This window comes from Coturnix japonica, chromosome 3 (genome assembly GCF_001577835.2).
Source record: "Coturnix japonica isolate 7356 chromosome 3, Coturnix japonica 2.1, whole genome shotgun sequence".
Classification (NCBI taxonomy): Eukaryota; Metazoa; Chordata; class Aves; order Galliformes; family Phasianidae; genus Coturnix; species Coturnix japonica.
The window spans coordinates 34,555,277-34,583,194 of NC_029518.1; the positions used below are offsets into that span (position 1 = coordinate 34,555,277).

Sequence of the window (27,918 nt, forward strand, 5' to 3'; positions counted from 1 at the left end):
CGCCCCCCGCCCGCGATGGAGGTGGTGCTGGCGGACGCGTTGCTGTCCCGCGCGGTGGATCCCGGCGCTGTGCTGCGGGCCGTGTGCGCGCCGCTGTCGGCCGATGGCGCGGAGGCGCTGCGCCTGCTGCTGCAGCGGCTGTCGGCCGGCGGGGCGCGGGGCGAGGCGGCCGGCGAGGCGGTGCGGCGGGCAGCCTGGGAGCTGGCGCTGGAGCGGTGCCGGCCGCTGCTGCGCCTCGGGGAGGGGGCGGCGGGCGGCGCGGAGCGGCTGCGGCTGTGCCGGGCGGTGCGGGGCGCGCTGCGGCACTGCGTGCAGCTCTGCGGGGCGCCCTTAGCAGCGCGCCTGGCCCGCGACGCGCTGGACGAGCTGGCGGGCGGCGGGACCGGCGCGGAGGCGGCGGTGGAAGCGCTGGCGGCGGCGGCGCCGCTGCTGGAGGAGCCGGCGCTGGTGGGGCGGTGCGCGGAGGTGGCGCTGGCTCTAGTGCGGGAGGAGGGTGAAGGCGAAGCGGCGGCCGCGCTGGTGGCCGGGCGGCTGCTGCCGGCGTTGGGAGGCAACGGGCCGGCGCTGGGACGCGTGTGGGACGGGCTGCTGGGCCGCGGGCCGGCGCCGCGGGTCGGGAGGGCGCTGCTGGCGCTGAGCGCGTTGTGCGACGCGCTGCTGCCGCGGGGCCCGGGGGCGGCGATGGACGCGCGGCTGTGTCCGCGGTTCTGGAGGCTGGTGCAGGAAGGGCTGACAGAGCGGGACGGGCTGTGCAGGAAGAGGGCCCGGTACCTGCTGAAGCGCGCCGTGGATCTCAGCGGAGGGCAGGCCGCCTGCATGCGCTGCCCCCCGGACGGCCCAGACGGTACTTCGTCCCTGCCTCAACTTGGGAAACTGAGGTGGTGGTGGGCGGCTGGGAAGGGCCGGGTCCTAAGGTTGTGTCTGTATGGAAGAGTAGGACGTCCGCCTGAGCCCCTGTTAGGGAGCTGACACAACTTCAGAAGGGTCGTAGTGGCTTAATGGGATGCTTTAGACTCGTACCAACTTTAAATGTTGTCATAAGAGTAGTTGGGCTGGATCGGGTGAGTCCCAGCCCCTGGTTTGTGTTGAACTGATGGGATGATGGACTTATAAAATAGTTTGAGTTGCAAAGGACTTTCTCAGACTGCCTAGTCCAGCTGTCCTGCAGTGAGCACCTCCAGCTGGGTTAGGGTGCTCGGAGCTCCCTCCAGCCTGACCTTGGATGTCTCCATGGGTGGGACATCCACCACCTTGCTGGACAGCCTTCATCAGTGCTTCACCACCCTCACTGTGAAAAAAATTGTATCCAGCCCAGATCTCCCCTCTTCTAGTTTGAAACCATTTCCCCCTGTCCTGTCCAAACACTCCTTGCTGAAGAGTCTGTCCCTTTCTTATAGCCCCCTTTAGATATTGAAGGACCACTCTCAGGTCTCCCTGGAGCCTTCTTCAGGCTGAGCAGCCCCAATTCTCTCATCCCCTCCTTATGGGGAGGGTGTTCCGTCCCTTGGATCATTTTTATAACCCTCCCCTAATACACCTCTGGATGCTGTGGCATACCATGTCCTGCTTGTTCTAAGCCTGCAAGACCACTTGGATATGTTCTACCAGCCACATGAGAACTGAATTAATACCAAAGGCTTGTAGGCTTCTAGAGTTTGTTGTGGTGGCCTCGCTCATTCAAAACTTAATTCTGTAGAAGCTGGGGTGAAGAAAGGCTCTCTTTCTATCTTAGGATGTTGCGTTTAATCTTTTGCGGGATGGGTTCCAAAGGAACCGTGCCTGAATACATGTTTTTGTTGCTTTTAGAATCAAGTCTGTTTTGGTGGTCTGCTGAGGAGAACGACAAACTCCTGCAGTTCTGGGAAACTTACATTTTGATCATGGAAACTTTGGAAGGAAACCAGGTGAGGGTGCCTCATAACCTGTGCTTAACCATAGTTTGTATGTGACGTGTTACTTTTGGCACAAGCAATATAAGTTTTCTTTAGTTTTGTTGTTGGTGTATTTATTTATTCAGTTATTGAAAATATTTGATGGAAGGTATCTAAACTTGAACAGAGCTCTTTTTACTTTGAGTACCTGAAATACAGCAAGTGCGATTCGTTTAGAGGAAAATCCTGAATTTATTCCATCTGTGAAAGAATTCTGATTAAAGCTGTGGACTGAACGAAGTAAGGGAAGCCTGGGCTGTATCTTGTTTCAGGACCATGGCTAACCTGTTCCGTAGTGCAGATCAGGCTGCTGCACTCGATAGCTTCTTTTCAGTAGAGGGCACTGCATCTCTGTAGTGAAGTACTTTGTGAACTTGGACAGAAATAATTCTGCTCTTGACTCGGAGTCCAGTGTACTGCATGGAAAGAGTGCTGCTGGGGCCTCTGCAGTTATGTGATATTACTGTAGTGGTCAGTTGTGACCATCTCTTTGTAGCTTACTTATTTTACGTTATTTATGAGTTTCCTGTAATTGAGTGAAATAGTATTTATCGAAATGTTTATCTTTAGTTTTCTGCTCTTGTATTTGAAACATTATGATTTGATGAATGGAATAGTTGTTCAGTGGGAAGTCTTGTTTTGTTGATACAGTAGCAGGGATGTATCAGTTCCTCTTAAGTGGCAGGCTGTAATGTAGTGCTATGTTCCAATCCTGGGATCAGTTGCACAGACACTGTTCATATTATCAGTTGCTGTGTTAATGTATTGCTGGTAAATTCCAGCCCATGACTAAATGCTGATCCTTAGGTTTGATTAATAAACTACTTATGTTACATCTGATTTACATTTCAGATCCATGTCATAAAACCAGTTTTACCTAAACTAAACAGTTTATATGAGCTTGCTATATCAGGAAAAGAAGGTAAGACATCATTTTCTGAAACATCTCCTAAATGTTAGGTAATTAAGTCTTAGTTTTTTCTTTGGCATTGTTACACCAGCTCTTTATTAAGTTTTACGGGCAGTGCCATTCTGCTCTGTGATTCAACAACAAGAAATACTACTGTATGACGGAGTTGCATATTAACTTCTTGTGCCACTAAACCTAATTAAAAGGTCCTTTCCTGCTGTGTTCTGTTTTACTTGAGCTAGTGTGAAAACAAAACAAAGTCAGGAATTCTTAGGGTAGATCTTACACATCACCTGTACAGCTCTGTAGAAAGAGGAAGGGGAAAAAAAAACGTCAGTGGAAGAGGAAAGAGAAGGAATAAAGGGAGCACCAAGACAGTGTGGTGGATGATATGATGTGGCATTTAATAGGGCATTTTTATAGATCTAATAGCTGTAATAGTCTTTTTGAAATCTGTTGCATGTTATCCAGAATGTCAAAGTTGTATATTTAATAGATTTCCTTAAAATGTGGAGTTGTATATGGAGTGTGTTGGTGCGTCACTGTCATTTCTATGTTAATTTAGAAGAATTTGCTGTTGTAACAGGTTGTTGGTTGTTTCACCCATCGTGGCACATGTGCATTTATAAAAGAATGTTTGAGAGTGAGAATAAATCACTGACAAAAGAAGGAGTTCTTCATTTTTTGGAGCTTTATGAAACAAAGCATCTTCCAAATTCGCTTGGCTTTTCAGAGGTAAGAGGCTTGGTATTACTTGCCAGATCAAGCAGATGTTCTAACTTGTAATATGTTGTAACACCAGTTGCCTCAGTAGCTTCACAGTTAAATACATTCTGTATAAATACCCTTTTATGTAGCCATGTGAATGACATCAGTATTTTTAATTGGTGTCAAATATAATATCACTTGTTAAATGGCTCGGCTAGAGGGAAATGCATTTTTATGTCCTGTCATTCATTCATGTTTCAAACTGATGTTCTTTAAAGTTACCAATGCATTGAAACTCTTATTAGAAGTTAAATTAGCAGGAGAAGGATTGATGCTTCATATTTCCACAGACCCTGAACCTCTCCAAAATTATTAATCATTATTAATTGGCTGAACAGAATAAAAAGTCAACTTAGGAGGTGCTGCACACAGACCTGACTAGTTAAGGATTCTGACTCTGGCTCTAATTTCAAAATGAAGTAATCCTAGTTTGTCTCTATCTATTGGTGCTTTGGAAGTCTACATTTAGCCACTGTTCTTCTTTTACCAGTTTGTTATTGGACCATTAATGGATGCCCTCTCAGAAAGTTCCCTTTATAGTAGGTAAGCCACTGATTATTAAATGCAGTGTTTATTGGAATTGTCCTAATAATACTCATTTCAGCATGTTAGCGAAATCCTGGATAAAGAAAAACACATTAATAAATAAATGGTGTTTACTAAACTCACAGGTAAAGAAATTCTCAGGAAACATGGGTGGCTGTGAGATGAAGCAGGTTCACATAGCATACCACATGTACAGGCACAATATTGAATCTATGGTGCCGTTTCTTAATGTGGGCTTAACACAGGGTGATCCAAGCCTTGAGTAACGAGACACTGTGCTTGAATGCTTGTGTGTGTTGATACCCTACTATGTGTTTGGGGGTGGCCAGGGAGATTGGCATTTTGGTGACCTTCTTCAAGCTCTGTATTTGCCAGATGCTGTTGAAACACTGGGTGAAGTGGAGGGAGCAGGGTGATGTGCTCCATCTCAGTGGCCTATTAGAATGGTCTCTGCTGTGAATTTACCTCTGAGCTGTATTTTTTGTTTAGGGTCAGTCCTACTTGTAGCTGCTAACATGACAGTTGTGTATTTCCTATTTAAAACCCAACAGGACACCAAGTCAGCTAATGGGAGCCTGTCCTTCTTTGGGAATGAGGCTGCAGAAATTTTTGGCTACTTACCTGACGCTTCTTCCAGAAGAAGAAAAAGGTATGTTTCAATTTCACTTCTTACCTTTTTTTTTTTTCTTTTTCCTTTTATATAAAGAAGTCTAATTAAAACTACAGACCCATTTTCTGTCTCCCACATGTGCATTTCCCATGGTTTTTCCACATTACTTGAGGGGGGAAAAAGTAATAGTTCTCATTTTGACAGTGGCGTTTCCAGGGCAGAGAGAATTCTTAAGAGATTTTGAGGGACGCTGCTGTAACAAGCTACAAAATTATTTTAAGGAGAACTGAAGCACACTTACTTCATTTTATTAAAGAAAATAAAAGCAAACAAAACCCAAGCCTCAGTTGTGAAGATTAATAGCTTTTTTGCAAGTTCTTTTCTTTGACAGTTTGGTTAATGCAGTGCTATTCAAAGAAATCTTTAGAACTGTGACATTGTGTGGTGTGAGTTTTTTTTCTTGTTAGGTTGAGTTATCAAAACAAACAAGCTGCCAGACCTTTCTGGTCACAGTCTGTGTAGCGAGATGTTCGAAAGAACCAGTCAGAATACTAAAGCAGAAGTTGAATAAGGGTTCTTCCATTGAGGAGCTAGAGCTAGATGCAGGAAGATTTCTGAGACACTGATGTTCTTCCTCTGAGTCCTTCTCATGTAAATGCATTTGAGAGCTGGAAATCACAGCTGATTTATTTTGTTTGCTTTTATTTTAAGGTGGTTTCCTGTTAAAGTTTATTCAGAAGATGACAAATCGGCATTGGTGTGCTGTTCCCATCTTGTTTCTTTCTATGGCTCTGGCATACATCCCTGCATGTAAAGTACTGGGCACTGATGGACTTCATGCTTTAAGGTAAAACACATGCTACATTGTGTTCTTAGAAACTTCTTGTAAGGATATATACTGAACACCTAGAACCAGAATTTAATTCATTTCTTCTGGGCTGATCTGGTTGTCCATGAGGATGGAAAGTTCCATCTCCTTTATGCCTAATTCACAGAAGAATTTAATTGATGAACGAAGTATTCATACTGCAGTGTGTCTTAAACAAAATAAAGATTAAAATCAGTGCTTTCAGACAATTGCCATCACTCCTTTTTTGGCATTGTTTTTCCCTAGATGTTTTTACTTTCTAACTGATACGTTCTTCTAATTACATTAAAACCTTGTTTAATGTTATCGTTAAAGGTAGCATTACAAAGGTAGCTACATAAGGGCAGCCCATAAAAGCCCTTCTTTTTGGACTGAAGTCCAAAAGACCTGTAAATAAAAGGCCAGCTAAAGTTCTTAGCACACACCTTGTTCTTACATCTACTGATGTTTGGTAAGTGCTTTTGTTCATTTTCAAGACCTGCTAAAAGTCAGCGATTACTCCAGTTTAAATGAATTTAAACTTTGAAAGAAAATTTTATTTGTAGCCTAAGGAATAGCAATTCAAAGTAATTTGCAAAGAACAAAGTAAAGACATATCTGCTGATGAAAGCAGCAGATTTCCTTCAGTTTCTTTCACTGCTAGTTTAAGAATTTGTTGGTGTATTTATTTTCTACCTCCAACAGATAAATAAATGCAAAATTTAATTATCAGTTTGAACTGATGTGACCACAGAGATTCTTTGTTTCAGGTTGCCCAAGTCAGACAGCGTCCAATAACTGTGTTGTACTGAGTAGAATGTGTTCACTAAATGCAATCTCATATATTGAAAGTAGTAATTAGCAAGTATAAGATGCTTCTGAACTTCCTCAGTGTTTTGTTGTACAGTACACATTTTTCCTCATTGCAGAGATGTCCTACAGTGTACCATGATCACACATCAGATTTTGTTGCGTGGAGCTGCTCAGTGCTATCTTCTTCAAACAGCCATGCATTTGACAGATGTGGTGAGGTTTTTGGTTTTTTTCTTCCTGATGTAGTAGAAACACACCAATGCTTCTGTTGGTTAAGCAGAGTATTACAAAATACCTAGATAGAAAACAGAACAATTGGTTTTACTCTCAATTAATTTATTAATTTAACAATTGGTTGTACAGTGAACAGGGATACCTACAACTAGATTGGGTTGTTCAGAGTCCTGTCTGGCCTGACCTTGAATGTCTCTTGGGACATCCACCTCCTCTCTGGGCAGCCTGTTGCAGTGCTTCACTGCTCTTAACATTAAAAAAAATAATAATAAAAGTACTTAAGTATGGATATGCTTCTGTTAATTTTAATTTTCATAAGATGAGGGTTTTTTATTACGTGTATTAGTTGATATTTTCTTGTAGGATTTTCATGCACTAGTTATAAAACAGTACCTTATTATGACATATACTGTATAAACTATTATTTTAACCATTACATATGCTCATTTAGTTCCTGAATGCCTAAAAGAAGTATTAATATCAGAATGATAACACTGTTGTAAATGTTGAATGAGCAAGAATTTCATTCAGTAGACAGATTGTTCATGTTTTCGTTGTTTATAACATGCTTGCTTAGATGAGTGGACTCTAAGCATTACCTTTCTAATATGGATGAGGGGAAATGGCCTCAAGTTGCTCCAGGGCAAGTTTAGGTTGGATATTAGGAAACACTTCTTTACAGAAAGGGTAGTTAAGTACTGGAATAGGCTCCCTAGGGAGGTGGTTGAATCACCATCCCTGGATGTGTTTAAGAGCCGTTTGGATATGGTGCTCTGGGATATGATTTAGCAGAGGGTTGTTAAAGTTAGGGTACTATGGTTAGGCTGCGGTTGGACTTGATGATCTTCAGGGTCTTTTCCAACCTCAGTAACTATTATTCTATGATTTATGAGCTTCCATGTTGAACAGAATTGTTTTTTCTCAGAACTAGAGAAATACTGCTTATCAGTGACTGATTTATGTCATAAAAGGTGTTAATAACGGATAGCACAGTTCTTTAGTCATTCATTAATTTTCAGGTAGATTTCAGGAAGATAGGTGTTGGAACTAGATAACCTGTAAGTACCCTCCCAACTCAAACCATTGTTTAGCTTGGAGGAACTCAGTTATATTCCTTAATAAGAGTAAGGTTGGCCCCTATGAGCCAAAAATGAGTCTGTTCAATGGAAAGGAAAGATCACTTTCTTCTTTTGCAGCATTTGTCAGAAGAGAGCAACTTCCTGAATCATCAGGTAGATGTTACACATTGAGTAGCTGTCAACATAATATACAGTTTTCATTCATTGTTTCAGGAGAAAGTGTCTCTTCCAGAGGTTGCCAGCTTTCTTCTGTCCCTTAGACCAGAGGAGTCCCTAAGGAGGGATACTGTGTTGTGGATGGAGGTGAGAACCAAAGCTACTTTTATGTTCATCAAACGCTTTTTAATACCTACAGAAATGCATGATTAATTACCGCTTGTGTAATATTTAACTAGTTAGCAGCGTTTGCATTGGTGTATTTTGAGCTTTCTGTATGTGGGTTTTGCTTGAAAAATGACTTTCCTTTAATGCCATAGAAGGGTTAATGTTAACCATAGAAAAAAATATATATTCAGCAGATTCAAAACTAAAGTATTCTAAGCTGTATCATCACAGCTGTTGAAGGTAATAGGAGAGGAGAAGGTAACTTCTCTCTCCTCTGCAGAATTGAGGACTAATGCATGAAGAAAAAGGTCTTTCTTGAGGCAGAGTGTTTTTTGAATTTCTTCAGAGCTTCTGTGTATCAAATGGTCTTGTTCTTAATGTCTAGAATATCTAGTATTGCAGTTTTTGCTTGTAAGTATAGTGAAATGCGTATCAGAATCAGTTCTCAGCCTAGAAGTACTCCAAAAAGAAATCATTTTGTGTGTAGGATATACCTGAAACAACTTAGTAAGTAGCCATAGCTTTGGCTGGTTGTTCAGCAGAAGGTTTTTGCAGCATTTTCTTATGTGTGCTGTGCAATACATCCTATGCCATTGATTTATTTATATATATATATGCATATATATATATAAAACAACAATGCTATTTTCATTAGATGACATTCAGAAACCTCTTCTGGGATAAGGGAATTTTACCAACATTACTTAAATTTCAGAGTTGTTTTTTTTCCCTTATGTTAGTACCTATAATCTCCTCTTTTTAGTTGCTCTGAGTGACTCTATTTCTGTGTGTGGATAGTAGCATGCTAAGCCTCTTGGTAGCTCCAGTGTATACCTCCTACGGTGTGGATTTGCTGATGTAACAGTTCTTATTTCAGTGCTTTAACATACTGCTGTTATCTTGGTGATGTCAGCACAGAGTTGGCAGAGTTAAATAGCAACATACTGGTTTTAATTTAGCTTTGCAGTTGGCTGCAAGTGAATGACAGATGCTTTGGGAAGTCCGTGTGCTCTGATTTTGAGCATCAGGAGATATCATCACTATGTCTGTATGTGCGCAGTCTTGTGGGCGAGTACCTTAAGACACCTGCATCTGAAGGTAAGTTAAATATTAATATAGAATGGTTTGAGGATAATTAAAATAATTAAGAAAAAAAACCAAAAAAAACCCACTTCGGTTTTTAGAAGAGTTATTAGCTTATTTATATTTTACCTATCCAAATTCTACCGAAGATGAGGTAGTTATCATTCTTAAATGCTAACTTTTTTCCTAGTCTCATTTTTTCATCATAAAAAATAGACCTGCAGTATTAATTGAAAATTAATCCTTAATGCTCAGTTTTATTGCTGTGGTGATGCTAGTCCATTACATTTCTTCTGTTACTTTTCTGGGGATGCATGGAAATACTAGACTATGGTGGCAGAGGAAAACACAAACAAATCTGGATCGATACCAGTCTGGTTAGTCTTGAAAGAAGATCTGTAGCATTTGTCACCAAAGCTTTGTAAAATGACCTGATGTATTTATGGGGAGAGAATCTGCATGGTTATGCAGTTCATCGCACACCTTCCAGAAGCAGATGAACTGTGATGTGTTTTTACCAAGGAAGGTTCTTTGTATAGACATGTAGGTAAATACAGAAGGGACTTCTTTCTTCACTACCGGAGTTTGCTTTATTATAACTTCATTTTATAGTTTTCTTTCAGGTACATTGAAATGAGTGTCAAAATGACTGGTTTAGAATGCTGTCTAACTTTGTGTCATACTCACTTATTTGATACTAACCTGTGGAAGACATAAACACTAGGTCAGGATTTGTGTATGATAAACAGCTTCAGAAGCTTTACACAGGAAACTTAGCATCCAATCATATGACACTGAGGCTGTAAAGAAATTTTGTTGATTAGTTTTCCAGGATAAACCCTTTACTAAAAGGTTTTAGTAGATCTTCTCCACTGCCTGAAGTGTTTTAGGACTTTATCTGTATTATCTGTAATTCCATGGCATACATCTGCTTCCCTTTTTAGAAGGGGTGTTTGTGTGTTTGTTTTATCTTGATTTGATATGAATTTCAGTTTATTAGCAGCAATACGAAGGGGGGGGATGGGAAGGGGAAGGGAAATGGCTATATCCAGCTGCTTGAACTGAACCTCCAGAGTTTGTTTTGCTTTCTGAACTTCTGAAGCTAGAAACCCTGACACTACCTTAAGTACTATGTAGGAAGTTATTTGTAAGTACAGTTAAGTTTCAATAAGGAAAATTCAGTTCAGCTTTTCAAAATTTCCTTCTGATATGGTAGTTCTTACTGTAGCTTCTAGCTAGTTAAGATAACAGCTGATGTTTCTGAGGAAGCATTATGAGATTGCATTCTTGTTTAACTTCATTGAATATGCGGTGTTCTTTTTAAAAGCAATAGAGAAGTGTGTTGTGTGCTGCTACTACAGTATATTTTCTAAAATTGATTTTTGCATAGAGGAAAATGGGATCAACTTCTGTGAAGTGTACAAAAGAAAACATTTGTGCTTGAGTTTGTATATAGAAAGAAGATTGCAGAAAATAATCTTGTTAACACTGGTTGCTGTTCTTTCAATAGTTTGTTAAATTAATGTGATGCTATTTTCTAAATGCTGTGGAAACCTTAAAATATCTTTGATCAGGAGAAAATTGCTTTATGCCTGACTGGTTTGAAGCTAAGCTTGTTGCAACAATGATTCTGTTGGCTGCTGACGTGGAACAGATGAGGAATAAATCCAGGTAAGTATGAACTACCTTGTCTTGCATTTCTCTCTCCTTTTTTGTTATCCCCTGACATTCAAAGGGTCTGATAGAAGCCTGATTAAATCAGGAAGTTGTCCTTTTTTTCCCTGTGAACTTTGGGTCAGGTTGACAGTTTGTAGACCTTGTCCAACTGCAAACATACTGGGTATCATTTCCATAGATAATTAAGTGACACGGAAAACTGTGGGCTATTTATTTCCATAAGTGACTTCAGCACTTAAGGCAGATACTCAGAAGAAGACTTTCTTTTTAATTTTTGTTTTTGTGTAGTGGAAAAAGCAACATAAAATGGATTGAACTAGAGGCTTTCTTGAACCCTCTTCTGGATGTCTTGATGAAACTTGGCACTAATGCTTACATACCAACACTGAAAACAGATAAAAGCCTACAGCTTCTCTTGAAGTTATTGCAGACCCGTTCGTTAAAATGTTCCAAAACACAAGATGGTTAGTGATATCTTCAGTATACTGTGTCTTATATTAATTATGGTCTAACTAAAACTAAGGTACTTCATGTTTTGAGACTATTGCCAACTTAACATAAGCCTAGAAGTGGTAAATGTAAAAATCTGACATGTCCTTTATGAAATTAGGTCCAGTCCTACAGAGGTTCTTCTGAAGGTGTCCCAAGGACTGGGAATGGAGAATGTGGAACCTTTCTCAAAAAGCTCTTGTTATCCGTTAAATCGGATTTGCAGTTGTGGGTTCATTCTCCACATTTTACATGTTGCAAGTATCTGTAGGCCCGTTCTTCGCCAGTCTTTGAATTCCACAAATTGTTTAGACAGCTCAAAAATAAATGAGTATAGAAACCCAGCCTAGCCTGTTTAGTTACCCCAGGTTCAGGTGGAGCCTTCCCTGAGCGCATGATGCTGGTAGATGTACTGTTTCCACGGTTGACTAGCAGATGCTTTTGCTTTGATTAACACTATTCAGGCTGCAAAAGTTAGGATGCCCCTGATTATTTCACATTATTTGGTGTGATTTCATTTGGCATGCTTAACTGACTTGATTTAATTTGGTTTTGGTTAAAAGCAGGAAGATGAAGCGGTGCTCCCTAAGCACAAGTGTGGTTGTTTGACTGTCCAGGAAGTTTGACCTGTGCCGCAGGCTGAGCATCTTAACTTGTAGCTATGGAGTCCAGCATCTGTAGAGTCCCTATTGCTCCTCTTCATAAAGCTTTGTCGATTTGTAACCAGAATTCATCATCCTGAGAGTGAGGAATTACAATATAATTTTCACAGTTAGGATGCTAAACTTGAACAGGATGCATCTTGGTGTTTGATTGATTCCTCTCCAGATTATTCTTCAGTATAAAATGAAATATGAGAACTTTACAGTTCATGTCTTTAGTATTTTGTTCTGAAAATCATTTCTTTATCCGCCTCTGCGCTCACTAAGGTAGGTGCAATAAATTGCTGCTTCTTTGGAAATTTAGGTGCCCAACTTAGTGTTTCGTGTTCTGCTGCCAGAGTTCTTAAGCTATTGTAAAGCTGAGCATCATGGTGTTTGCCTCCTTTTGAATGCCCCCATAGATCCTTTTGAGTTGGACTTGTATTTTTGTGTTAAGGTAAACAAGGTTTGCTTTTCCTGCATCATTTCATACAATTTTAATGTTTTTCCATCTTGCACAGGAGAGCCAAGTGTTAAGTCTTGTTTCTTGAGTTATGAACTGACTGTCTTGGGGGGATGGGATATAATGCTGCAGAATACAGAAGTTTTGATGCTAAGTTGATTAAAAACGAGGTGAGCAGTTCAGTCATGGGAGCAGGAGAGAATGGGAGGGAAGAAAAAGGAGATTTTATAAGCTTGTAAAACAAAAATAATAACAAGTTGAATGTTTTTGCTTAGGGATACTGTAATGGGGATAGACACATCCTGAAAGCAGCATTGTTGTTCCAGAGGTCTTGATGCAGACTTCATTACTTCTGCTGTTTGCTGTTTATTGTTTGTAATAGCGTTAGAAAGCCACTGACAGTGAAATGGATTTTGTTGTATTAAATGTTTATCTCAAGAATTTCTGATTTTGATTGCAGAACACTTTATAACAATTTGAAACTTAAATCACTTCTAAAAAAAGCGATGAGATGTTAATGATGTGACCTTTAACCTGCTTGTTCTATATAAATAATGTATTAGAAATGCAGCCCAATGAGCTATTTTAATATAGAGCATTGAAGGTAAGCACAGCACTGATTTGGAACTCTAAACAATTTAAAAGCAAACAAAACCCACACCATTTTAACTTCTGTACGTATTAGGTGGGGATAGCTGCATTTTTGTTACAGTGGATTGTTGTACATGCCAACTTTGTTCCTTATTAAGTGGTAAGTTCACCAATAAGGTGGTGGTGCACAGGGATGGAACCAGAATGAGCGTGCATCAAAATCTGGAAAATAGCACTCTGGCCTTTGGGTTCCCTGTGGGTGTGTGTTTGCAGTTTTGTTACTTAATTCCTATTGAATCCAAAGAAAGGATATCACTTGGCTTCGTTCTTGGGACTCTGGTGTGTGCCTACAGAGCTATGTTAAAGTGTTCTCAGGTATTTGAATACTTACTACTGTATAATATCAGCACTGTAACTTAAATCTGAATGGTGTCATTTATTTAAGAAAGTGTACTTCTTTGTGCTAACAGATCTATTCTGCTTTTCACACAGATGAGGTATTGTCTTTTATCCGGAAATCTCTAGTAATGCCTGTGGAGAGTGTTCTTGAATTTATACTCCGTCGGCTTACTACAGATGAGTTAAGTACGGTAGGTAATTATTTGGAGGCTTCCTTTGGTGTGGTTTTGCTTGGTAATTTGATTTACCAACGTCTGAGCTTTCATACCAAATTTATTAATGCCTAAAAAGTCAGTTTGCTTAGAAACACTTTTGTGACCTTCTTTTTTGTAATGGGCACAGTTATGTGTTATTTGATGAAAAGTGAGTTTAGAAAAGAAAGTTGAGGTGGAATTTGTGGAGGAATGTATTTGGAAAAATGTACGGGATAATAGAAGTCAGAATCGCTTCCTTGAGTTTAAAAATGATAATAAAAGAAAAGCTTTTCAGCTGCAGTGACTGCTGTTGTTTTCCTTCTGTAATCACTATTGACATTAGTCTTCTGTTTTCAGTTTGGTTCTTCCTCTTAATGCTTCAGTTTGCCTTCGTATCCTGTCTCATAGGTTGGTGACCTGGATCGCTGTGACCTGTACTTAGCTTTAATTCCAGAGATTGTGAATTTGTGCTTGCAACTCAGCTCAAAAAAGTTACCGACTGTCAAGAATTTCATCTCATCCCTGACTAACGCCTCTATTCATAATTTTCATGAGACAGATTCCACAGAGGTAATTCAGTATTACTTAGAGTAGTAACTATTGATACAAAGTAAATAAGACACTTACTGATTAATATAGGTACTTGGAATTATAACCATATCTATAAGACAAAGTAATATGTCTGTGTATGCGTATACTTCCCAACATGTCTAAGTAGTTGGCAGCATAGTGTCAAAAGAAAATATTTGTACCTGAGATTTTTATTAGGTTTATTTTCTTAAGTTGCTTCTTAAAAAAAAAAAAAAAAGTTAGTGCAACTTAATTGAAAACTGGAGTTCACTGTCATGGACTATATGTATTCAAAAGCTTTTTCCTCAAATGTGAGCTGTTTTTTCCTGGGAAGTTATATCTAAATGAAAATGCCTTTGGCATGTTGTAGGATTAGCTTGAACATGCAATGAAAAAGACAGAACCCAGCCTTGCTTTGACTTTTGTTGCGTTGTTCTTTGTTGTGTAGCTGTATTTAATTAGGGTAATATATCCAAAATGTATTTTCAAAAGGTAAAGAAGTCATTATTATCATTTAAAAGGAGAAGATGATTCTGCCCACCAAAGACTAGTTTTAATCTTTGCTGTTTTCTGGGTTGAATGATTTATCAAGAAGAGTTAATAGTGCAGTGAAAACACTGTAAGGATTGGATTCGCCATGTTTACTTCTCTAAGAAAGGACAGAACTTTTTTACTTTGTCTACACAAATTATAATACTCCATTAGTTTCAAAACAAACATTCTCTGATTCAACCAGTGTTCAGTGGGGCCTCTACAGACTTCTTTTGAATTCAGTGAGAATTATATTGTCATGATGATAACAGTACGTTTTCAGCTCAGGCTTATTTAAGTAGGAAAAACAAAATACAATGTTGAGCAATTCAGATGGGAAAATGTTTTCTGTCTTCTGGACAGCTGAAAGTATTTTGCAGATATTTAAATGACAATGAGCTTTTAATACTATTAGGAAACTTAATGTTGCTTATTGACAACTTTTCTTCCTAAGACATTTTGTTTTCTGATTGTATGTATCAGCTGGTTGTTTGTGTTGTATTAGAGAAGAAATGGATGCATGTTTGATTGCTTTTTTTGTTTGCTTTTGATTTGGTCTTATCAGGAGCTGAAGCTTAAGGAACAAATTAGAAAAGTAACTAGCATAGCCTCGCTCACTGTAGTGTGTGAGCTAGTGGATCAGAAGCCTGAAGCACACCTTCAAGATCTGCCTTTTGTGGATGCTCTCAAGAGATTTACTGCCTTTTCCCAATTTAATGAAGTACTAAAGAAGCCATCTTACATTGAAGAAAAAAGTGGGTACGTCTGCGGTGGAGGCTGAGTAGTAGTCCAGAATAAGTTTGATTAGAGAGTGGAGCAGTGATTAAGATGTTGGTTATTTTTGTTTTGTTTTTTCTTTGATTACTTTGCACCAAAGTAAAAATTAAGGGTTCTGAGCACTAATATTCCCTTCAGTTGCTCTTCTGTCTTAGTTCTGTATCTAGAGCATTGAAACAGCCATAGTGCTTCAGACCCAAAGTTCTCTAACTCAGTGCAGTGCTGTTGAAGCACTTAAGTTTTCTAGTACTATATAATCAGAGCTGGTTTTGAATGTTGCTGATACTTAGGCCACCTTACCTATCTGTACACTGCACAAAGCCATAGCACGTACACAAGTCAGTTTAAAAAGAAACTATTTACAGTTGGGGAAGGGAGGGAAGCAAGCTACAGGGTCAAAAAGCAAATACTTGAGGAAAATAAAAGTACAGAAAGCATGTGGTGATGCTTCCTCTGGATACTCTTCCAGGAGTTTATAACTAATGAGACAACCTGAGCTCAGAACTGATTTTTCTGTGTTTAGGAAACTTTATTTTTGGATTTCTGTCAATGGTTTTGTCCAATCTCCCCGTTAACCTGTGAAAAATTGAGTGTTTTAAGTATAGTAAGTACAGTAAAGCTGTTCATAGTAGATAGGAATGTGCACAGTGATTAAATACAACATGTGGCTAAGAAGATTTTTTTTGCAGCCTATGTGAGGAAACATCATCTCAGGGATGGGGAAGAATCGTTGCACGCTATGTACGTGATCAGTGGATTTGCCTGCGTTTTGTTTTAAATAAGTTTCCAATGTTGGCTCAAAAGTATGAAGAAGGAACTTCAGAACTGTCGTCGTTAACTGCTGAAAGGTCAAGAGAAATTCTGGAGTCTGCATTGGAAGCCCTAACTATTCTTCCTTCAGACCAAGTTTTACCTGTGTTTGACTGCATGAAAGTCCTTGTTCCCAAGGTAAAAGGTGAAACAACTGTGAGATACTATTAGGTGTGTTTGTTACATTAACATGCTTCTTCCTTTTGTTCTCAGCTTCTGAACTCACTGGAGTCTCTCTGCATAGAAGCATTCGATTTGGCTTGGAAAATCATATCCTCTCTGAGCAATACACAGCTAATATTTTGGTCTAATCTGAAAGCTTTTGTTCGGTTCATCTTTGATAATGAGGTTCTAGCCACTGCTGCAAGTACCAAGGGCCAAGCGTATGCCAAGATAAAAGAGGTCAGTTTAAGAACCCTTTTGTGAGAAATAAACATAAAATTTATCTGGATCTGAAAATGTATTTTTACTTTTCATTTTCTCTGCCGCATTTGTGGTGATTTTTATTTTATTTTTTTCATTTTTTAAAAGAAACTAGTTTGATAGGAGGTCAAGATCTGAGAATTAGGTTGAGGATGAACAAATGGAATGTGAAGCAAAAAGCAGTGTTAGCTCTGTTCTGTGAGAAAGTGAAAAGAAACCTTCATGTTCCATCAGCTTTTTCTCTTCCACTATTCAAGGAAATAGCAAACAGTTGGAGGGTATCTGCAGTGCAATACAAACAAAAGATCAGAGTGCATGTTTTTAAAGTATTGTTTGCTTTTGATATTAGCCAGCTAGAGCAGTTTCAGAGTAAAGGCTTCTAAATGAAAGACTTTACGTATCTGTTGTTTGTTCACGTAGCACAGAAAAAGAAAGTAGCATTTCTCACATTTTCAGATCACTAAAACATAGGGGTTTTTTTGCTCTGTTTTATACTCGCATTATGCACTTGCTCTGAATTTTTGTATTCAAGATTTGCCACCTGCCACCGACAGAAGCTTTTGTTATTCTGGGAAATTTTGCTAAGAGTCTTTAAGAAAATATTTCCTTAGATGGAATATTGCAGCCCTTTAAAGCTGAAATAGATGCTATTAAATAAGGGATCTTTTAACTACTCAACTGCTTTTTTGGCTTTTTTATACAGTGCTGATTTTTTCCCCCTGATTGTCTGGGTGTAAGAAACAACAAAATAAATTGTCACCTTAGAATGGAATTTAACATCACCTGTGACTGTAAATACATTTACCAGAGCATTTCTACTTCATAAATTAGCTACCCATACATATGTATGCTTAGTATTATTGTCTTTCGTTGCTTTTCACTTAGCACAGAAGTTACACTGGATCAGATTGCAGTTTTGCCTTGAACTGTGTCCTGATGTCAGACTCGTATTTGTAAACAATAAATAATGTAGAAGTTCTATTTTCATCTCACTTTCCTGAAGTGAACATTGCTGTCATCTGTTCTAAGCAGCAAATAAAGCTTTGCATTTGTAGCCTTAATGTGAACTCAAGCCAAAATAATGTATGTACAAAGATAGGTAAATACCTGTAAGTTCTAGAAACTTGTTAGATCTGTCTTTTAATAAATATTTGGCAATTGTATGTGGTAACTGAGCTGCAGCTAGCTTATTTCTCTTTTTTTGCTGTTTTTTTTTTTCTTTAATGTTAAGAATTACTGTCTTAAACTTCAGTGTATTTCAGACATTATGATTAAGTAAGGTTTATTTTACCATTGTTGAGACTTGAGTTTCCATGACAGCTATTCCATTGTCTGCAATGAGGTATACCTCAGCTTCAGGTATCGGGAGGTAATGAAGATCTTCTGTCATCAGCAAAGGGGATCTGGTTGAGCCACTTTCTTGTCCCTTCTTAAGAAAGTGAAGATAAAGTTCCCAAGCAAATGTCTGGTTATATATATTCTAATTACTCAAATGTAAATTGTGCTAATGATCAGGTTTCCTAAATTTCCTACATACAAACATGAACTTCAACAGGGATGTAATCCTCGTTAAAGAGAACTAGTGATGTGGATACATATAAGGAAAAAAACTACTGAATTTTTTTACTAAATAGGTAAGGATTGCTTTGGAAGCACAGGCTTTGAGTACTCACACAGAACTGTAAATCAATTTAAGACAAAATTAACCTAAGGGGATCGGTGCAGGAGGGGCTCACACCTGCAGTAATAGGGTGACAGAATGGCTTAGGTTGGACCTTAAAGCTTCTGTGGGCAGGGCTGCCCCTCTACCAGCTCAGGCTGCTGTGGGCCCCATCCAACCCTGCCTTGAGCACCTCCAGGAATGGGGCATCACAGCTTCTCTGGGTAGACTGTGCCAGTGCTTCACTGGCCTCTGAGTATAGGATTTCTTCCTAACATCTAATCTGAATCTCCCCTCTTTTAGTTAAAAAAAATAAGTTAATACTTATTTTTATAATTTTATAGTAGTTTATAGTAATACAAGCTTTTGTGGAAATTTGACTTTTAATCTTCAATTTCTTCTTTTCAGATAATACTCAAGCTCATAGATATGTCCACTACAAAAACTGGAGTCTTCAATGTAGTCCTTAGTCATTGTTGTCAATCGTGGATACTTCCAACGTGTGATAACAGAGGTGCTGTGAGAAATGCTTTCTTAAATGCTGGGGACTACTGTGAACTTATCACCGAGGGCTGTGTCTTCGGAACTGTATTTAGGAGAGATCAAAGGTATAAAAACAATTCATCAGATCCACATGCTTGATTATTTCTTCTAATTTTGTGCTCTTTGCTTTCTTTTAGTTTTTCAGAAGTTTATTTTCTAAGCTTTTCTGCAGACTTTTAATTGCTTTGTCTTTTTTTCTTCTGAGAAGGCTTATTCAGGATGTGCATGCCTTCATAGAAAGTCTTGGAGAAAAATGTGCAGCAAACGTTGTTACTGAGAGGTATGTATCTTACAGTGTGCAGTGTGGATTGTCTTAATGGCTAGTGATGCTGATTATAGCATGGAAAGATGGTAAGAAGATGGTAGTATGTCTGTAACTTTAAGTAAAAGGCAGTGATGTCACATCACATTGAATACCAAATATAGAAGATAAGTATTTTCAAGAAAATAATCTGTCAGCCTGAAGGGGACTGAAATAACTGTTTCCTCATTTTTTACCTCATAATAGTAGTACACGAGGATGCAGATAGATTACCATACCGTGCTGATATGTAACTCGTTTTGGTAGATGTGGCAATTAATAAACATAGGGTTTAATTAATGCAGCCACTTCTGGAGCTTGTCTTCTCAGCACTGGTTGTAGGCACAGTGCTTACCAAACCTTCTAATGAGACTGCTATTTGTAGAGCATTGTTTCAAGCACTTACATGATATTAAAGCCCTGTACACAGAAGCAGTGTTTGTTAACTGGAAGTCATGTTTTCTTCATAAGTAGTGATGGAAAGACCTCAGAGTTCTGGTTTGGGTTGTTTGCATCTTCTGCCATGTCGTTGTAGACAACACCACGGCCCTAAGATTACACATGAGAAATGGGTTGCTTACTTTGTTTTGCTTTCTAGTTCCACTTCCAGGATTTCTCAACCTATTTACAGTGTTTACAGTTCATTTCAGAATTTGGCAGTCTATTTGGCGTTACCTAAGTTACTAAATGCATCCATCTTAAAAGATGAACTTTGATTTCTTGCATAGCCCAGTTTTTCTTACACTTGTGAGCATCGTATGCATGCTGAGGATACTGTTTATATTTTCTACTTTAGAATTTATTTGAACAAAACAAATGACTTTTAAATTAATATTTTACAGTACAAACAGAGATGATCACTATGTACGGATTTGTGCTATTAAATTTCTGTGCTTGCTGGATGGATCAAATATCTTGCATAAGAGCTTTATGGAAGACATTGTCATCAAACTACTTGAGAAAGTAAGCTTCCTTTCGCCTTGCATGTAAATGTGGTGTTAATGGAACTTCTGAAATGCTAAGTCCTTGCAGCTAAAAGGGCCTATTTGCAGTTGTTTTTATAGTCTTTATGAATGTGTCCTATAAGAATGGGGATGTTCTAGCTTCAATGAGTATTATCCAAATTGTAGCCCTTATCCCATGAAGAACATTTCTTTAGCCAGCATTTCAGAGTGCTTCATTTCACTTCAGCAACTGCAAACAACTTTTGGAATAGCAAGAAGGCCCTTATAAATCATATTCATGGAGAAGGTCAGGGTCTGATTTTCATTTGTTATAACTGCTTATGTACTGAGACTAGTGTAAAAGCATTGGTAACTGACTACATAACCCATCCATTCTGGTAGTGTTGTATTCTACTTTTATCTGAAGAACAAGAAATTGGTGATCCTTTATTCATTCCCCACAGTTATTGAGGCTAGTGTGTTTGTCCTAATTGTGTATAAAGCTTATACTAGCTGTGCAGTAGATACTGCTCTTTAAATACAGTTGAATATGTTTCAGTTTTAAAGGAAGGATGTGTAATAATACTTCTAATTTACTCTCAGGATGAACTGGTGTCCAGAACTAGAACACGCTATTATGCAAACTCATTACAGCATAGAATTAAAAACCGGGTATGGCAAACACTCCTAGTTCTTCTTCCGAAGCTGGATCAGGTATTACTGTTCACTTTAAATTCTTTAAGATGTGGGGTTTTTTTATTCTACTTTTGAGAAATATTGAGTGCATTAATTTGCAACAGAGTATAAAGGACATCTGATCTCTGTGGCTGACATATAAGTTTCATGTAATCTCACTCTTTTAGTCTGAAATCCTGGGCCGATGCATTTCCAGAGGTCACTGAAACCTGAGTCTTGCATTTGTGAAGATTGAAGGCTGGGTTGTTGAGCCTCGCTAGGGCTTTTTTGCTCATCATCTGATTTCAAGTTTTTCAAATTTAAAATGTTACTACGTTGTGAAAATCCAGGGAACTCAGAAGTTCTAGTTTCACACAATGCATCCTCATAATAAAATGTTTGAAAAATAAATCGTCATGAAATACTGAGAGTCTCTGTGGGTGTTAGATACAGCTCTTAATTTTCAGTGGCAGTGTGAATAGTGTTAGCAGGTACTAAGGACATACTGTGGCAGCCTTGTGGTGACTCATTCATTTTATCCCATAGTGCTGCTGTTGTCTTAGAGTACAATTGTATCCATGAGTTTTGATACAATTGGATACTCATGGATACAATGGATAAAATTGGATACAATGAGGCTTCTTCTAGTAGCCTCCATGCATCAATTAGAAATATGAATGTTAAGTATGCTTTGTGAGGAGTGTATTCTTAAACAAAAACCAACCAAGCCTTCTTTTCCTCAGTTCTTCCATACGAGGAATAGAGCATGATGTGGTACGTGTTTCTAATGTGAGCACTGTTTAGCTTACCTGTGCTGTAGCAGAGCTTCTGTAGCAATTTGCTGTCTGATCCCAGCATTGTTTATAGCCTTTTGCCTGTGAGTATTACCCGTGTTAGTTAAATTGCATAATTTAACTAATTTCAGTGGAACAAGCTGCCCAGGCGGGTTGTGGAGTCTCCTTCTCTGGAGATATTCAAGACCTGCCTGGACACCTACCTGTGTGACCTGGTGTAGGGAGCCTGCTTTGGCAGGGGGTTGGACTCGACGATCTCTGGAGGTCCCTTCTAATGCTTGTGATTCTGTGTAATAAAGAAATTAGAAGGTCCTACATTTATTTTTTAAGTTTGATTATATATAGTATTTCTGATATTATTATAAAGCCGAAATAAATATATTTTTTTTTCTTATAGCAATTACTCTAACCATCTATTAAATGATTGTCCGTTTGTTTTTTTTCCTTAGAATTTCCTGTGTGGAATCCTTGACAAAGTCTTTCAGGCTGGATTTGGTAACAATCAAGCATCTGTGAAGTACTTCATAGAATGGATTATTATCTTGAGTCTACATAAATATCCCCAGTTTCTCACTAAGTTCTGGGACTGCTTTTGCTATGTAAGAAAGAACTTTGACATTCACCTAAAGGAATTTGAACAAAAAAGCATGAAGTCTTGTTAGGGCAGATTTTGCATGTGGTACCCAAAAGTCAGGAAAGGATAAACTGGGGAATGGACTCACTAGTGCTTCAGTTTTGTCTTGGATACTTCTTTAAGTAATCACTCTTAAGATTTGATCTGTAGAAATAGTAAATAGCCTGTTCTAATCGTCTTGAATGTGTATTAGTGTTGTGCATTTGAGGTGAGTAGGTAAACACACGCTTGCACCAACTCCACCATACAGGAAGATGTTGCTTAGGGAGCCCTGTGGAAGCTTTCTTTTCATGTGTTTGTGACAGCGTTTCTGTTATGATGACTTAGTGTTTTAGTGAGCTTTGCCATGGAAACAGTATTTTTATAAGTGTTGATATCAAACTATAGATACTGCAGCTGCAGAACCTGCTGTGAAAGCATGTATGTATATTTAATATAGGTGTATTTCTTACCTGTTGAGTTCTTGTTTCCTTTAGGATGAAGAAAAGCTTAAAACAAGCATCTGTACGTTTTTATCAGTGTTGTCACATTTTGACACCATTCTTCAGAATACCTCGGAGAAGGTAAGGTTTATTGAAATGTTTAAGTTGCACTTACTGGAATTTGTGAAGTAAAACCCTTTTTTGCTGTTTGTCTTCAAAAATGTTGTATTACTTCCTCCTCAGATAACTTTTGATATGGAAAATAACTCTTCAGGCTATGGCTATAACATGTTGTTTACCTAACGTTTAGTAACAGTAAGTGTTTTGGGTACACAGGGCCTTGATTGCCTATGAGTTTTTCTAGAACAGTTATTCCAGTTCAATTAAGCATGCGGTGGATGCACCTGGGTTTGTTTTTCCTTCTTCTTACTTAATTTGCATGAAATAAGATTCAGTTAGCCTGGAAGCGTAATGACAGTCATTATGGAATTCATTAGAAATAGCTAGTCCGCATTAGTTTTTGATTCTGTTTTATTTGGAAGCTTTGTTCTGTTTTGGAGGTATTTTCCAACCTTGTTGATTCTACAGTTCTGTACATTTGCAAGGTAAGCTTCCTTGGCACTAGAAGCTCAGCAAGTTATGTGAGAGTTTCTGTATATGCAGAATAGTAATCTTTAAAGTAACCCAGTGCATTTTCAAAACACACGTGGGCTTGTATGTTTGTACCCTAGTGAACAGAAAGAAGGAAATTACGTATCTGCACATATAGATGCTGTTAAAGCTTTTGGACTGAAAGGCTGTTTTCAGAGGAAAGAACCCAGTTTCTTGGGCCACTTACTGCTCTTCTTCTAAACGAAACATCAGGACTTAATGGAAGTGAAATTCTTTTGTCTTGTAGAAGCCAGTTGTGAAGAAAGCCCTCCTGATAGTTCTGCAGTGGTGCTTCAACCATAATTTCAGCGTCCGACTTTATGCACTGGTTGCACTTAAGAAAATCTGGGCTATGTGCAGGATGTTGGATGTGGAAGAATTTGAAGCCCTGACACCAGTTATTGAATCGAGCCTTCAGCAAGTGGAAAACATGCATGGTACAGGGTTAGTAACAGCTTTCTGACCTATGGCTTTTTATGTTATAATGGGCTCTGGTAACCCAAAAGTTTCTCAGCCACAGGCTGTGGGCTGGCATTTAGTTTCCTTGTGAGACATAATTGGGACACCCTTTATTACCAGACTGACTTCTGTTAGAGTTTGGAGAGATCTTTCTTGAAATGTAAACCTATTTCTTGAGTGTTGTAACTTTAAAATTGGCCCACAACAGTTAAAGCATTTATTTTTCCATACAATATAGAGTAATTACAATCAGTTTGACCTTTCCCAATTTGACTACAAAGAAAATTCAATATGTTGCATTTATTTTGTTGTGCATCATGCATTGCTTTCTACTACTGCAGGAATGCTAGAAGAAACTGGCAGCGAATCCAGGATCATTTTTTCTTTGCAACATTTCATCCACTTGAGGACTATAGTCTAGAGGCAAGTCTAAAAACCACCATTGTTATTATATTTGCATGGTTCCACAAGTATACTTTTAGCTTTCTCTGTATGTTATAATGTAGGGGAAATAATGATCAACTATTACTCATTTAAAACTTTGAAAAAATAACTTCACCTTATTTGTCATGGATTTTCCGTTAAGAATACAGCTTAATTCTCTAGTTCTGTTACTTTTATTTCAGAAGACTGACATTCTGTGATGTATCTCTGTGAAAACTAACTGTTCTAGATGTGACTTAGCAAAAATCTCTAACATCCACCAGAAAAACCAAGGCTGGCACAAGTACTGACATTATAAAACGACAGGAAAATGATGTGCATTATAAAATTGCCCTGAGGTTAATTATGTGTTTTGCTTTCTTTGAGTGTTGCTGTGCTAATAATGCTGTGTTGCATTGCAGACGATCTTTTATACTCTTCCCCGCCTTTCAGAAGTTGCTGAGGACGAATGGATCTCTCTCTGTAAATTCGAGAGGTTCACTGACATTCCTTTGCCAGCAGCATTTCAGTGGTACCGTTCTCGAGCTGAACTTCTTGATCTAAAACCTAGTGACTGGTCTCAGCAAGACATGGGTAAAATACAGCTGGTGTATATTGAATGAAGTATTAGTTTGTGATGTAATAGCTGTAGATTTCTGTACTGAATCTGAACTTAGCATGCATATGATCATTATGTTATCTCCCTGTAGTAGTCCTGAATCTGTATGAGCAAAGGCTATACCATAAAATAACAATAGACTTTAATGTTGTCTACATTATGACCATGTATTTTTATACATATGGTCTTCAGTGAAGCAGCAGCTTTACTACCACTTGCCCATCCATATGAGTGATGTTTGTTTTTGTAGGTTCAAGCTCAGTTGACACAGATGGCCAAACAGAGTGGACTGATGTTCAGAAAAAGATCATACCCTGGAAACACAGTACTCCTAGTTCAGACCTGGACATGGTACTGCAGGACCGTGCTGCTAAGCTTGGTAAATCAAACAGCAGACTGATTGTGGTGGCTTCACTTATTGATAAACCTACCAACTTAGGAGGTAAGCTTGAATGGCTGCTTCTGAACTTCTAGTGTAGACCTTGGAGCACAGGTGGCTAATAAGGATGAATGTGAAAAAGATAACATTCAGTATGTTGGTACTAGAAAATTAGTGTAGTACTACCCAGAGAAAGAGATCATTATCCTGCAAAAACATGACAAATTAACTGTAGAATATGTGATTTGCAGCAATTTATTAAGTTGTGCTTGCTGTTGTCAGAAAAATAGGCCCACAAGCTGGTGTTGTCTGTGCTGCAGTGCAGCAATGTGCTGTTCTCCCAAGCCTTGTTTAACTGGTACTGGATTTAGAGCTTAAATGTGCTGTGCCATCTCTGTCTGTCCCCACCAAGGCTCTTACAGTCACCTGCTACTGTGTGATTAGCAGTGAAGCATGTTGCCAGATGTAGAGCTCTTACAATTTTCATCTTTCTGCTTAGTTACGAAAGCTCTTCTTTCTGGTAAGGTAGGTAGAAAGGAAGGTATAACCTTTTGAAACAGATCTAGAAAGTACTGAAACTGATTTTTTCTTGTTCAGATTCTTTGTCCCTTTTTACTTGCTAAAATATCTTGGCTCAGCGTTTACACTGTTTTCTATGTAAAAACGACTTCAATTACCTTGCAGGTTTATGCCGTACAAGTGAAATATTTGGAGCATCTGCACTAGTTGTTGGCAGCCTTCATTACATACAGGACAAGCAGTTCCAGCATCTGAGCGTTTCTGCAGAGCAGTGGCTCCCCCTTGTTGAGGTGAATGGAAACTGTTTAGCAGCTCAGCAGTGTGCTGTAGCCTTCAATGCATCAAATACATAGTTCAGTATCTTACTGTTTCCTCCTGCAAAAAAATGAGCCTTTTTATTTAACAAGCTCCTGCTGTCATTTCTGATGCTTAAAATAGAGTATTTTGGAGTGACCTTTAGAATCATAGAATCATAGAATTACCCAGGTTGGAAAAGACCTTGAAGATCATCAAGTCCAACCGCAGCCTAACCAGAACCCTACACTAAAAACCCTACACTAAATCATATCCCTGAGTACCACATCCAAACGGCTCTTAAACACAACCAGGGATGGCGATTCAACCACCTCCCTGGGCAGCCTATTCCAGTACTTAACTACCCTTTCTGTAAAGAAGTTCTTCCCAATATCCACCCTAAACTTGCCCTGGCGCAACTTGAGGCCATAAGGATCTTTGAGGTCACATTCAAGTGAACCTGGTCAAGGCTTGTAGCTGTCAGAAGCACAGAAATTGCACTGCATTTATGGGGTAAATTTTTGTGACACTATGTGCCTTTTACCACTGAAGAACGTCAGTGATAAAACTCATTTGTGTATAAAAACTGGCCAAATAAATTGCTTTTCTTTATTTGAAGTAACTCAGACGCTTACAAGTGGCACTATTTAAATGCTTTTGCACTTGCCTACTTTTGCACAGGTGAAACCCTCTCAGCTTGTTGATTATTTACAGCAGAAGAAAACAGAAGGTTACACTGCTATTGGTGTGGAGCAGACAGCCAAAAGTTATGATCTTACAGAATACTGCTTTCCAGAGAAGTCGCTGTTATTGCTGGGGTATGAACACGTGTCTTTTGTAAATCAACCTTACTGTCCACTCTAATGCCCTTCTGTTACTTGTAGTCTGGTCATATCAAAATCAGGTGTTATTGGTTAAGGTGGAATTGTAACTGGAAGAGACTGGGGAAACAGCAAAGAGTTTGGCTTTGCTTGCTATGGAATATATATACGAATATGTAGTTTGTCTTCAGAATGTAGTTCTCATAATCACCTTGTCCTCTTCTAATTAAAAGCATAGCTTTAATTAATGAAAACCTTTGTTGTCTTCTGATGTGCTTGTTCTGAAGAGGTGAAACACTGCAGGACACTGGTGAGCTTGACATTCCCTCACACAGAGACCTCAGCACAAGTAGGCAGCTGAGTTACAGCTGCTTTTTGCAGTGTATGGATAGTTCAAAATGAAGGCAGGGAGGGAGTCCTAGTGCTGGGCATTCAGCTATTGCTGGCCCAGTGAAATACAGATGAAATGCTCTATTGGTTTTCCTATATTCCAGCTCATTCAGGTTGCACATTCAGGTTTTCTGATTCAGCAATACATCATTGCTTCACAAAAAAATAACAACTTGTGCTCATATTTAAGGGCTGACAATTTTCCAAATAGTATTTAATTGCTATTGTGACCCCTCACATCTGCTTTCTGGAACACCTGTCTTCTCCCAGCCATAATCACTGTTTCTTCTTCGTTAGGAACGAACATGAAGGAATCCCAGCAAACCTCATTCACCACCTGGACGTCTGTGTGGAAATTCCACAGCAGGGGATTATTCGGTCACTCAATGTTCATGTAAGTGGAGCTCTGCTGATCTGGGAATACACAAGGCAACAAGTGATCAAGCACAAACAACAAAAGTAAATGCCAAGAGTTTCGTGCCTTACAGTACATCTAGGTGGCTTCTTACGGTGCTACAGCATGGGATTCTGAAGAGAAAGATACAACTCAGGGCAAATGAGGACTCTTACATTTTGCATGTTTCGTTTGCTGCAGTTCAGAGTGGTTTTTAAATGCCTTAATACCTGACCTCCCTAAATAAAACTGTTGCATTGGTAGTAAATCCCATTTATGTTGTATG

At 38.9% G+C, this 27,918-nt stretch overlaps 1 protein-coding gene across 2 annotated transcripts; it reads left to right on the forward strand.

Annotated features, from left to right (window-relative positions):
- On the forward strand, positions 1–27,905 carry TARBP1 (TAR (HIV-1) RNA binding protein 1). 2 transcript variants are annotated; one of them, XM_015857840.1, is made up of 30 exons: positions 1–844; positions 1,807–1,904; positions 2,784–2,853; positions 3,428–3,576; positions 4,100–4,152; positions 4,707–4,804; positions 5,477–5,612; positions 6,542–6,638; positions 7,952–8,041; positions 9,022–9,160; positions 10,720–10,816; positions 11,111–11,286; positions 13,499–13,596; positions 14,008–14,169; positions 15,266–15,459; positions 16,167–16,425; positions 16,501–16,689; positions 18,779–18,978; positions 19,122–19,193; positions 20,057–20,177; positions 20,762–20,872; positions 22,077–22,226; positions 22,738–22,824; positions 23,582–23,778; positions 24,135–24,216; positions 24,639–24,810; positions 25,086–25,277; positions 25,899–26,023; positions 26,709–26,845; positions 27,536–27,905. In XM_015857840.1, exons 1-30 carry the CDS (start codon positions 16–18, stop codon positions 27,699–27,701), a joined length of 4,746 nt encoding a protein of 1,581 aa, XP_015713326.1. In that variant the 5' UTR covers positions 1–15; the 3' UTR covers positions 27,702–27,905. The 2 variants fall into 2 exon arrangements, with proteins under 2 accessions (XP_015713326.1, XP_032299106.1); XM_032443215.1 differs by lacking the exon at positions 27,536–27,905 and having other exon boundaries at positions 25,899–26,085; positions 26,709–26,823.
- The last annotated feature ends 13 nt before the right edge of the window (positions 27,906–27,918 follow it).